This window comes from Aricia agestis, chromosome 11, assembly GCF_905147365.1.
Source record: "Aricia agestis chromosome 11, ilAriAges1.1, whole genome shotgun sequence".
NCBI lineage: Eukaryota > Metazoa > Arthropoda > Insecta > Lepidoptera > Lycaenidae > Aricia > Aricia agestis.
Genome location: NC_056416.1, coordinates 3,138,004 through 3,152,026, shown reverse-complemented (window position 1 = coordinate 3,152,026; position 14,023 = coordinate 3,138,004). Strand labels below are relative to the sequence as shown.

At 39.1% G+C, this 14,023-nt stretch overlaps 1 protein-coding gene across 2 annotated transcripts in view; it reads right to left on the bottom strand.

Moving 5' to 3' along the window:
• Positions 1 to 14,023, bottom strand: part of LOC121731839 (integrin alpha-PS4-like) — a 44,517-nt gene that overhangs the window by 16,448 nt on the left and 14,046 nt on the right. Inside the window, exons 1-6 of one of the 2 annotated variants that reach the window (XM_042121503.1) lie at positions 5,415 to 5,532; positions 4,205 to 4,346; positions 2,963 to 3,057; positions 2,588 to 2,658; positions 1,654 to 1,705; positions 405 to 476 (exon numbers count right to left, since the gene is read on the bottom strand). In XM_042121503.1, the coding sequence (XP_041977437.1) occupies positions 405 to 476; positions 1,654 to 1,705; positions 2,588 to 2,658; positions 2,963 to 3,057; positions 4,205 to 4,346; positions 5,415 to 5,424 (442 nt within the window). In that variant the 5' untranslated portion in view covers positions 5,425 to 5,532. Of the gene's footprint in view, positions 1 to 404; positions 477 to 1,653; positions 1,706 to 2,587; positions 2,659 to 2,962; positions 3,058 to 4,204; positions 4,347 to 5,414; positions 5,533 to 14,023 lie in introns of those variants that run through there. The other variant, XM_042121504.1, reaches the window with a different exon arrangement.

The window sequence follows — 14,023 nt, the reverse complement described above, 5'->3', positions numbered from 1 at the left end:
GTTTTAAGATGCGGAAAGCGGGATGTTTTAAGATGCGGAAAATACGTGGCAGAGCCATGCTTCGGCACGAATGGGCCGGCTCGACCGGAGAAATACTACGTTCTCACAGAAAGCGCTTGCGCTGTGTTTCGCCCAGTGAGTGAGTTTACCGGAGGCCCAATCCTCTACCCTTTCCCTTCCCTACCCTCCCCCCTTCCATTCCCTACTCTCCCCTATTACCCTATTCCCTCTTAAAAGGCCGGCAACGCACCTGCAGCTCTTCCGATGCTGCGAGTGTCCATGGGCGACGGAAGTTGCTTTCCATCAGGTGACCCGTTTGCTCGTTTGCCCGCTTATTTCATAAAAAAGCGGAAATATTTTTTTTAATAAAAATAAAATATTTTATTTAACACCTACTTCCTTACCTTTGTTGTCACCGCGATGCTGCATTTCCGTAAAATCTTGTAAATTGCTCTTAAAGCACGTTCCCTCAATTCCTGAAAAATTGTACATCTTTGAAGAAAAGGTTAGTGACCGATAGGTGTACCAACTGCAATCTAACGCTAAAGGCCAACCCACACGTACCATAACCACATCACATGGCAACGACAAAATGTCGCCGAGCAGTGGTTACGTGTGCATGGTGTCGCTGCAGCTTTTTGTAGTTGCGTTGTGGTACCGACAAAATGCCAACGTTGTTGCGTTGTCGCCAGTGGTTGCGAATTGCGATGTGGTTGTGATGGATAACGACTGCAAAATGCGATACGTGTGAATGGTCCAGTTCATTTACAATAGGAAATATACGCCCGACCACGTGGTGTGGTTGTGGTACGTGTGGGTTGGCCCTAAGGCCGTTTGTCCACTACCTCAGATCCACTACCGTCGTGTCACATCATCGACAAAAATATAAAATGCAACTTTATGACCTAGTCCTAGGTTTCGCACTTGCAGAGAGTGCAGGTTCGATCCCGGGTGGGAATGAGACATTTTCTGATCTCAAGTTCGTACGGTGAAGGAAAAATCATGACGAAATAGTTGGCTCCAGACGTATTGTCTGCTCATTCCTTTGGGATAGGCCGTATGTTGCAAGAATGCCGTATGTGCTTGGGCAATCTATTTAATTTTACCGTGATCTTACGGACGTTTAAATTCATGTCCCAAGCACTACAGAATTTTTAAATAAGTGGTTACATTAATTATCCACAACGGATGCAAAGATTTAGGGCCTGTTTCACCACTTCCTGATAAGTGATAAAGGCCGGATAGGCTATCCACAACTTATCTGACAGATTCTCCATACTCTGTCAAGTTGTAGATAGCAGCACTTTTCAGGAAGTGGTGAAACAACCCCTTAGTATATTACAGCCTCTGACGGCGCGGCGCACGGTGGAAAATTTGGGTCCGTATCGGATCAAAAATCTGTAACTTCAAGGTTTTTTATCGTATTGTAGTTTATCGTTTTAGTAGAAAAAAATGTCTGATTAGGATTATTAGGTTATTAGAGTATCGAATGCAATAAATATTTCGTTCAAATTGTGATATTTTTAAAAACCATTTATGATACGCTCTAGTTCTACCATTTTCCATAGTGAGGCGTCGCGCTTTTTTTGTGCAAGCATGTCTAACTACTTAACCATATTATTTATATAATTATACTAAAATTAAACTACATACTAGGCTCGTTGTAAGGAGTTGTAAACAGCTTGGCGGACCTCGGAGCGCAAGCCTGAAAGTGAACGATATTTAATTTATATTGTACAAAATGAAAATTACAATGAAAATCGGGCTAGCAGTTACTTATAGCAAAAATTTTAGTCTGCGATACCCTGATTTTTGATTGCGGTCTGGTTATAATGATTCAATATTTAGTAGGCAATTTTACTATATAGGTATTGTAAGTGGTGGACATTTGGACCAAACTCCATACATTTTATGTCATACTCCTTTTAATCCTCTCCTGCCGATTCTCCTACCTCGAATATAACTTCGATTGATCGATGTCTTGCTTGCGAATGGGGGTTGTCGATATTATATCATTTGCCACCACTCACCAGAGGAACGGTAGGATCATTCGTGTCAAATGTGGTGTCGGACAGACATATTATGACAGCTATATCGTGACATTTGGAAGCTATTTCGTGACATTTGACAGCTGCTTGACACGATAGACCATACGGCTACATACCGCCAAACAACCCTCATTGAGAAAAGGAGGAATAATATTATGATAAAGGACTATGAGAAGAAACGTCCCCACCAACCAACAGAGCAGAAACAGGTGTCATTCGAATGATACTGGTACTTAAGACTTTTCTGGGTCCCAGTGAACAAATCGAGACGCATCCCATGACTGTTGAAGGGTGGGGACGGGGTCCATACAAAATCCCCCATAGGCCTTTAGAAATGCATCTACGCGTCGCGTTGCGGTCTGTCCCTTATGTTGTCTCGCATAAGTGACACACATCCTTCGTTACGAACGACATTCGACCTGAGAATCAGGGAAAAATACTGTAGTTGGCGCGTTATCTGGACTGTGGACACTTATTTTGAAGGAGCGCTTAAAACTTGAAATAGTAAGATAAATAACTTTTTATACAAAATGAGTTACCACAAGACTGTCCTTAACAGCCTTTAGCGTAGCTCCGAGCCATACTCCACGGTCTGCGTTTGCCACCGACACTGTAATCGTAGTAATATTATAAACACGTTGTTGAGAATGTAGCACATTGTCCGAAGAGTTTGTTACCTTTTTAAGGGTGAACCGTTGAACCGATTCACGAATATAATATCTATTGAAAAATAATATTATAATTTTTTTCTCATTATTACTCTGTACAGTTTATGTGATTGTAATTTTTATAAAACTCATTAAGCAGATTGTTTGCCACTGAGAGTTCATAATTTTATTTTTTACTTTAGGATCTTTTGTTACCAACATTCTACGCAAACAAACGATTATGATTGTATTATAATTTTTTCTTACCAGACGAAGCATTTAGTTGGCTAATAATTTTCATATTCAAGTCTATATTATAGATGTGACCCCGTACGTCCGCATTTGGGGCACTCACTATCAGGCTGAAAGAAATAAACATGATCAACTTTTTAAATGGCAAGAAAAGAAAAGGAGAGGAGAAATCAGTAGGAATAACGGAATTTAAATTAACTTTCATTAAATCAACTAAAATATAAAAATAAATCAAAAACCTTTTAATTTCATAAAAATAAACCTAATTGCTGCTGCGGAACCCTTCATGTCGAGTCTAACTTGCACTTGGCCGGTTTTTTTGCTACTGGTTCCTACCAAAGAGTTGTAGGTATGGGGAAACACTTAGGTCAAACCACCGTCAGCAAGTATGTGCAAGAAGTCACTAATGCATTACTCACAACCACCGAACACGGCGGTTAAGTTAAGTCACGTGACAAACTTCGGTCAGCCCGAGCCCCGAACTTTAAAAAAGAGTATTTCGGAGTAGGAAACGACCCGCTGGACTAAAATGAATTGTCAAAACTGTCAAACTGACAAATGTCAAATCAGTACATAAATGCGGAAATGAATCGCAAGCATGGTTGTATTTTGCGATTTTAGAAAAATGAATCATTATAATATCTATGGACGCTTCACACCACGTCAGTCTGGCCCCGTGGTAAGTACCTGAAGGACTTGTGTTACGGGTACCAGACAACGGAAATATATTTAATACTTTTATACTATACATACATTTAAGATTTTTATTATATGATACACATATTTAATACACATCCATGACCCAGGAACTTCGAAAACTTTTTGTTCCGTCGGCGGGATTCGAACCCGCGACCCCCGGCTTTAGCTACCAACGCGCTCACCACTGAGCCACAGAGGTCGTCAATTATGATTCTTCAAAGCGACCATTTTAGCCCCGCAGATCATTCGACCGAAATATTAAAATTTGCAATTGGAAATAGACCTCCTGGTTTCAATTAAACTACAGTAACAGTGGGAAGCATCCATTCTAATATTATAAATGAGAAAGTGTGTCTGTCTGTCTGTCCGTCGCGTCTGTCTGTCTGTTACCTCTTCAATTTTTTGGTGAATTTGGTATGGAGATACTTTGCGTTCCGGGAAAGGACATAGGATACTTTTTGTTCCGGAAAAATCTACGCTCCCGCGCGATAAACAAAATATTTTGGCGCAGCGGAGTAGCTGGCTGGCATAATAATAGTTGTTAATTATACGGTCTACCTTTTATACGTCTCCATATACACCATGCTGTAGCCAAACAGTGAACTATTTCGAAGTGGTAAATTGTATATATCAGCAGGAGTTTTGTGGAAAAACCCATCTATCGTCATCGGCAGAAGAACCCATACCGCTAAAGCTCCAACTGTAAGTAGAGGGTATTAGATTAGCGGAAAAATCTATCGTGTGACAAAACTAAGTAATGATACATTAGGATGATAATACTTTGACATGGGAGAGCCATGCTCCGGCACGAATGGGCCGGCTCGACCGGAGAAATACTACGGGCTCACAGAAAGCCGGCGAGAAACAGCGCTTGCGCTGTGTTTCCAACCACCAAACTACGTAGGTCCCCTAGGAATCAACTTCTCTGATAGTACATAACAAAATTGTTCACACAAATAACAATCATAATGTTAATTTTAGCTTAAATTTATTTCTTACCAGCGAAAAATTGTTATTGGCATATCGTTATTTAATTTGTATCATTACTATTATAATTATATGCTGTAAGTTTTCCCAATAAAATAAAATAAAAATAAAATACGGTTGTTTACTTGTTTACGTGAATCGGGAACTTTCTGGAATTCGTCTCACCATATAAAAAGCCGCACTGCAGGCCCGGCGAGTCAGTTCGGTTCGAGCGATCATCAAGGCGATTTCGGAGTGAACACAAGTGATGAATAGTGAGTGAACCGGTGAAACCTACGACTTGGCTACGACCTAGGACAGTGATAGTGCTTAGTGATTGGACCTAGTGATTAGTGTTTGCAATTAGTGCTAAGTGTTGTGACCTAGTGTGTGCTTGTGTGACCTAGACTGAGTGAATAAAGTCTTCAAGAGAGTCACCAGGTCTTTCTTTCCAAATCCTCGAACCCTAGCACGTAACAATATTATCGCTTGGATTCATGTGTCAGGCTAGTACCTAAACTGGGCGTGAGCCTGTATTTCAGGACACCAGGCCTCTATATTAGATTATGGAGCTCTACAATACAATAAGTTGCTAAAAAATGCAATGTATAGCTTTATCGCGGCAGTACTCGAGTGCACGTACTTTTTTAAACTTGGACAAAGAGCACTATAAATCAGAACGCGGACTGCAGGCACACATACGCATATTACGTGTAAATGAACGAGGCTATGTCTACTAACGAAATATGAAAAACAGTTTTGACTCATTATCTACAAAATAGAGAAAGAGAGAAAAACTTACGGTTGCCCATAGCTCATGTCTTACAAGATGTTGCTCCAAGCACGTATTACAGGACTATGAGCAAAGCTGAACATGAATTATGATTGCATCATTGACACGAGGAAAATGGACTACCATCCCACATTTACCTCAGGGTAATGTTCGCTTTTAGAACATGACAACGAAGGAATAATAATAATTTAATGTCTGTGCTGAATATTACTGCAATGTTTTCACTATTATCTATACATCTATACATACTACATACATATAAATAAAATTGGAGTGTCTGTTTGTAATATTGAAAGAACCGATTCTTACTACATGCATATGAATGTATGTAGGGTACATACACCAAAACAACATTTTTTACAATTTTTGTCTGTATGTCTGTCTGTCTGTCTGTTTGTTCCGGCGGCTAATCTCTGAAACGGCTGGAGCTATTTTGCCGGGACTTTTTTTGGTAGATAGCTAATGTAGTAAGGTGTAACTTAGGCTACTTTTTAACCGACTTCCAAAAAGGAGGAGGTTATTTTTACTTTTTTTTTTTAGTTAGCGGACTATCCATCTTTATTTTTAGTTAGCGGACTATCCATCTTTATTAACTATGTTGACGCGGACGAAGTCGCGGGCAACAGCTAGTATTATTATATATCCTGTAAAAATTATACGCAGTTTGCTGTAGTTCTTACACGTTTCACTCGAGTGATTGTCAGTCACACAGTGTGAGTGACAATCACTCGAGTGAAACGTGTGAGTCACACTTCAGTCACTCATTTCACTAGTAAAAAAAATGCATCGCATTACAATTTACAACATGACGATGCAATGCAATGCATTTTGCTGTACCCAGGCCAAGGCAGCTCAACACCGTGGGCGGCAGTCTTACCTATGCTTATTGTGTAGCAAATCCATACTTCCATATTATCTACTTCTATTTATCTACTTATAATATTATATATTTATTATAATATTATAAATGCGAAAGTGTGTCTGTCTGTCTGTTACCTATTCATGTCCAAACAGCTGAACCGATTTTGCTGAAATTTGGTATGTAGATACTTTGAGTCCCGGGAAAAGACAGGATACTTTTTATCCCGGAAAAATAAACGGTGCCCGAAAACCGAAATCCGAATTTCAGCACAAACTTGAGGGTATCTATTTCTATCTATATTAATATCTACCAATATTTAGAGGTATAAGCGATTTCGCCAAAAGCTGTTAAAATTACTATCTAGTAAATATATCTTTAAACGAGCAATTCTTAGATATATATATATATATATATATATATATATATATATATATATATATATATATATATATATATATTTCCACCCCGGAGTTGATATTGCGTCCTACATGGCGGTTTTTACCGATGATATTGCGTCCGACTGACTTGTTGCATCCTGTATACGGACGCAAGATTGACCATCTCTCAAATTCAGCCAGAAGTAGTGTTAAGGTTAGTACAATGGCTGGGTGAAATATTGGCATGGACGTTGTTTTGTCACCGGAGTGCTTTTCGGCGTATTTCTTAGTTCCGCTACTTGGCGCGCGAATTTTGGAGGTCGCTACTGTGCGCCGTATATCGGTGGCGTATATTCGATACTTTGTTTACGTATAACACGCCGATAATGTGGATTCCTGTATATAATAAAGTTTTTATCAATTCTAATGTGTGATTTAATTACGTCCCACAAAACGACGTCGTCCCAGAGGAGACGCGGGGGTGACAGAGGCGAGGGGGCGGAGTTCGCACGCGACATGCAAGGGCATGTTTTTGTTTATATTTTTTGCCGGCCAGCGCGGACGTAATGACGCTTGTGGTATAAATATTGTGTAGTGGGGCGAATATTTGAGAGAGATTAAATTCATGTCTTCGTAGTTGGGTTCAAAACGCCTTCGTAAATTTGATGTAACATTACACATTTCAATGTCTAATTAACTTACGAAAATGCTGCTTAAACTATTTGAAAGTAGAGTTAATATTTGAAAAGTTATTATAAAAAAAAGTACCAAATTATGAAATTTTTGCGTGTCGTTTTGTTACTGCCGCTTACAATTTATTATTTATAAAAAAAATGAGCTAGAAAGGATTAAAAATTTAATGTTAATTTGAAGATAAAGAAGAGAAGAATCCGATACCAACAAATAACACATCAACTTACATTAAATAACTAAAAATTATATTTTTAAAATGTTCATAAAATTTGCGTCATTGTCCTGCGCATTGTTTGTTTTGAATGCCTTGCCGATATACTCAACGTGACGGGTTGAAACCTATTTTGCGATAAAATCTGCTGGCTCACTTTATTTGATCGCAGTGCTTTGGTGTGGATAGAGGTCTTCGTTTTATGCTCTCTCTCTCTCTCTTTGAAATACGTTCTACAAAAATTTCCAAATAAGACGTCATTTACATTTCTCGATGTGTGCCAACATTTGTCTGTTTTTCACTACTTTTTTTATACCAAGTTATAAAGGCCCGCAACATTTCTAAGTTCTTAATAATTTTCTTTATATCAATACTTAATTATAAACGAATTTAGTGAATTCCTCATTTTCCTGAACGTCTTTTTCCTGAATAGCCCTAAAAACATAATGACGATCATTCAGAATAATGATCAAATCTGTAACTGTATTTCAGGAAAACAGGAACAAATATATCGAATCGATGCAATGTCGATATTACAATTAGGTAGTTATTTGACACATTTTCGAAAAATAGTAGTAGAATAGTAAGAAAAGTAGAAAAAATGTTATCTACACTTCAATATTATAAAGCAGGAGAGGTTGTTTGTTTGTTTGAACGCGTTAATCTCAGGAACTACTAGTCCGATTTGAAAAATTCTTTCAGTGTTAGATAGCCCATTTATCGAGGAAGGCTATAAGCAATATTTTATCACGCTAAGATTAATAGAAGCGAAGAAATAGAGGAAAATGTGGAAAAAACGGAGGGAAATTATTTGAAAGGGCTTATTTGAACGCGCTTATCTCAGGAACTACTGGTCCGATTTGAAAAATTCTTTCAGTGTTAGATTATCGTGTCAATGGTTGTCGTGATTGATGTAGATCGCTTTTTTTAAAAGAAGTGATTTTAAAAACTATTTTAAAGACAAAATAAAATGGCCTTGGCCGTCGACCCATTTTGTAATACAAAAAAAATGTTTTAATTGTGGTGCAACGACCAAGAATAATATCAATATTATTACAAATAATTTTGTTCTACCTATGAAACGAAAGAACATAAAATCGCTTTATAAATCTTCATTTTTCTGGTGCAGCATATTTATTTACAAATAAATATGCAATTTACGATCATTATCCTGACGTCCAGTGTTTTTTTTTTTTTTATGAAATAAGGGGACAAACGAGCAAACGGGTCACCTGATGGAAAGCAACTTCCGTCGCCCATGGACACTCGCAGCATCAGAAGAGCTGCAAGTGCGTTGCGGACCTTTTAAGAGGGAATAGGGTAATAGGGGTGGGTAGGGAAGGGAAGGGAAGGGAATAGTTGAGGGTAGGGAAGGGAATAGGGTAGGGGTTAGGGGATTGGGCCTCCGGTAAACTCACTCACTCAGCGAAACACAGCGCAAGCGCTGTTTCACGCCGGTTTTCTATGAGAACGTGGTATTTATCCGGTCGAGCCGGCCCATTCGTGCCGAAGCATGGCTCTCCCACGTATAAAGTCCTGTTTGTTGTTGAACTGTTTATATACTTACCTGTCTAAAAGTATTTTGGATCGATTGTATTAACTACTATGTCCCTACCTACATACCTACGTATATGATTTTCTTTGATAAGTAATTACCTATTGTATATTTTAAACAAAAGCCCATCAGTGACTGAGTTTAGACTGCGAATTGGGTTGGGACTAATGTATTTTTAAATATCTATACTTACTAATATTGTAGAGACGAAATATTTGATCGTTTGCTTATTACTATTTAACTTACGAGTTACGAGACTACTGAACCAACTTAAATAATTCTTTCGCTATTAGAAAGCCACGGTAATGAGAAAATAGCCCAAACAAGTGCATCGAAACTCAACGTCAAGTGGTTACCGGGTCATGGGCTAGGCTGTACACTGTACAGTGTTCTGAGATTTTTTTTTAATCTTGACTTTCTACATTCATAAATCGACACCCTTGACAAGATTTATAGTAACTGTGATGGCATACTTATAATAATAATAATGTACTTTTATTCAGCTCGATAACATAAAAACCTTAATCTAGACAATTACAACATGCAAATTATTTTATTTTCAATGGTTTTTTATATTAGAATGTTAAGATCGCAACCGGCAGCTTAGCTAGGTTACAGTATAACCTGTGTTAAAGCCACCGGACCCTTTCCCAACTACTGATCGCATATCGCTGATTTTACATTTCAGGCAATTAAAATTAGATTACAAATCAAATCAATGTTTAAAATTAATCAAACTTGATACAATAAACGGGGGCGGTGGTTACTCGCGTCCGTAGGAATTACCTTTTACTACCCTACACGTGTCCCCCGGGTGGTGCTAAACGAGTAACAACGCCGAGTCTCAGGCGGCGGATATGATAACCTGACTCCTAGGCAGTAGTGGCCTTGAGGACTAAATACCCTCAAAAAGTCTAGCGCGGAAAGCAACGGGAAACTACCGCGACTATAATCCCAAGAAAACCACCATGATTAAGAACGCCACCAGAGATAATATGATGTCATGCGACCCGACTAACGCTCGGCGCCAGCTTGGTTCCGGGCCGACTGGTGTGAAATTGGCTACCGGCTGCAGTTGGAAACATAACATCTTACTCTAGCAAACTAACACCCAAGGGAAGGGCAATAACAATAGGAACCTGGAATGTCCGTGGACTTTTAAGGCAAGGAAAAATCGAAGTTGTTGAAGCGGAGATGGAGCGCTATAATCTGGCTATACTAGGATTGAGTGAGACCCATGTCAAAGATAACGGATACCACATCACACCTGAAGGAAATATGGTAATCTACTCTGACAGGCAAGACAATAGTTTTAGTGGTGTGGGCTTCATAGTTGCTAGCTGGCTACGAGACAAGGTATTGGGGTATAATACCATCAACAATAGAATTATATCCTTAAAAATTTCAGCCCATCCACACCCAATTAACTTTGTACAGGTCTATGCGCCGACCACTGCAACCACCGAACAAGAGATGGAGGAATTTTACCACGAGCTAGAATTAACCTGCAAAGCGTTACCAAAGAAGGAATGTACTATCATCCTGGGAGACTTTAATGCTAAGATAGGGCACACTGATAATGATCAACACCTAAGGAATGTTATTGGGGAATACGGCTTAGGAGCCCGCAACAGTCGAGGTGAGATGTTGTTAGAGTTTTGCATTGAAAAAGGACTATTCGTAACTAACACGGCATATAAACAACATCCAAGACGCTTATGGACATGGCGATCGCCAACAGGTCATAAAAATCAGATTGACTTCATATTAATCAGCAGCAGATGGAAATCGTGCATAACTCTCTCAAAGACTTTTCCGGGTGCAGATTGTGGCAGCGACCATCAGCTGTTAATAGCTCAATACAGAGTCCGCCTCAAAGTAGTTTCAAAGCCTCCACCATCCAAAAATATTCTTCTAACACAAGAAGCGAAAGCTTTTGAGGACACACTACAAACTCGACTGGACAGTGAAACGTATTGCCCATTTGACTCAGCCTCATACATCATGGAATCAGCTTAAGGCCGCATTAGAAGAGACAACTAGAACAATCACAAATGGACGGAAAGTAAAACACCCTAGATCTGAGTGGATGACCACTTGGGAGGCAATCGCACAAAGAAAGGCTCTAAAGACTGGAGGAATTCGTTCAAAGGAAGAACAACAGCGATACTCTGAACTTGACTCACTAGTACAGCGTCTCTGTAGACATGACAAGAATGCATATATCAATTCTATATGTAGAGATATACAAACACACTCTGATACCCTACATCCAAGAGACATGTTCCAAAAGGTAAAAATTCTCACACGGGAATGAAAATCAAAATCTTAGAACATAGAAGATGAAAAGGGTAACCTGATTTTAGACAAGAACCAAGTGATGACAAGATGGAGGAACTACTGCCAAGACCTGTACAAATATGACGCTGATGAACCTGACACTAGATTAGATTTTACAGATAAAGAACCCGACATCGTTCTCCATGAAGTAGAAGCAGCTATAAATAAGCTCAAAACAAAAGCTTGCGGTGGAGATGGTATACAGGCACAAGTGCTTAAGAGCTTGGGTAAGTGTGGAATCAGAGTAATGCATTCAATATGTCTTAAAGTATGGAGAACAGGACAGTGGCCAGACGATTGGACAGAATCTCTCGTGATACCACTACATAAGAAAGGGTCGACTAAAAAGTGTGGAAATTATCGGACCATCTCACTAATTTCACACGCCAGTAAGATTCTTCTCCATGTTATAAACAACAGATTGGCACACTATATAACTAGACAGATATCCAAAGAGCAGGCGGGATTCGTAAAGGGCAGGGGTACCCGAGAACAAATCCTAAACATCCGTCAGCTGATAGAAAAGAGCAGAGAATTCAATGTCCCAATAGTACTCTGTTTTGTGAATTACGCTAAGGCCTTTGACTGCATCGTCTGGGCCAAAATGCTGGAGGTGATGAGAGAGTTGGGCGTCTCCGATCATCTCATATTTTTGGTACAAAACCTCTATCTGGAAGGTCGATCAAGGGTGCGATTAGACAATGATCTGTCAGAGCCGTTTGCTACAGAGCGTGGTGTCAGACAGGGTTGCATCCTCTCTCCACAGCTGTTCAACCTCGTAGGCGAATATATAATGCGTCGAGTGTTGGAAGATTGGGAGGATGGTATTAAAATTAACGGATACCTTCTCAACAACCTAAGGTTCGCTGACGACACCACGCTTATAAGTACTTGCGAAGTGAAACTTGCTGAACTTCTAGCGCGGCTCGAAAAGATTAGTCGAGACTTTGGCCTCCAAATCAATCGCAATAAAACCAAACTGATGTACGTCGATAAGCTGAACCAAATACAAAAGACATCCTTACTACAAGATCTCCAACCCGTAGAGGAGTTTGTCTACCTGGGATCGTTGATTAGCAACAATGGTAACTGCGAGAGAGAGGTTGTCCAACGGGCTCAGATGGCTAAATCTGCGGTTGGGCGCTTAGAAAAGATATGGAAGAATAAGAACATCTATCGTAGCACAAAAATAACACTAATGCGTTCCCTAATCTTTTCAATATTTTTATATGCCTCCGAGACATGGACACTAAAAGCACGTACTCGAGCTAAGATTGACGCTTTTAAAATGTGGTGCTGGCGTAAAATGCTCGGCATCCCTTGGACCGCACACCGGACCAACACGGCTATACTTCAGCAACTCAAAATTACCACCCGCCTGTCCACGCTTTGTCTACAACGATCACTTGCCTTTTTTGGCCACATAGCCCGCCGGGAGCCTAATAATTTTGAGAGTCTCATACTAGCTGGGCAATTAGAGGGGAAAAGAGGCAGAGGCAGAGTGGCTACACGATGGACAGACGCGATTGTCAAGGCTGCTGACTGCACGTTCCAGGAGGCATTTCATCAGGCCAAAAATAGAGACAAGTGGAGAGCCCTACCCCAAAAAGCAAATTTTGGTGGTCACGTCCCTCAGCCATGAGGATACGACTAGGAAGAAGAAGATACAATAAACAATACAAAAAACGATCGAAACGATCTACATCAATCACGACAACCATGATTGACTATGACTATCACAGCATAGAACGCAACGTCGCGTCGTGTTTGCTTACGCGCGCGCGTTAACCAACTACTTACGAAAAAATTTATTATTATTGTGAACTTGTATTATAATCAAATACCGTCCTCTTTTTGTACAAAACAAATAAACAGAAATAATAGGTACTATTATAGATAATAACCATAATTTATATTTACAAACAAAGTATATATATTGTTGTGTAATTTTTGTGTAGTTGTGTAATTTTTTGAGATTTAGGACTGTTTTATCTTATTTTTGATAGGTACGTTAATAATTTTTTAAACGTTTTTATTTTTCTTTTCGACGCCTAAAGGACCTTTTTTTGAGACTTTGTACTGATAGGTATGTCTGATATGTGATTCTTCAGGTTAATATTTTTCTAAGCATTTTTGTTTTATTTTTTTAACGCCTAAACGGCTAATAACGAATTTCAATTTGTTAAATTTTATCAACTTGTCACGTGGGCAGAGCCACGATTGAAAACTAGTATTGCTTACATACACAAGTTAACTATAGTCAATGCCACAGTAAATTAGCCTCTCAACTGGTCGTTCTTAAAATTGTTAATTTCTTAAATTACTTTTATGTTCCTATTTCGGTGTATTTGATTTGTCCGACACTTTGATTATTATGACTATGGGTTTATTATTGTACCTACTTGATTTTAAACAATAAAACTTAAAAATACCTACTACCGAAACAATTGTTTTATTTTGTGTTCATACTTAAGTTCAGAAGAAACACGCTCACATAAATAAAATGCTCCCACATCATATCTATCATAATTATCCTTAATATTTTTTAGTTAGCCTAGCGGACTTACTTAATTATAATTT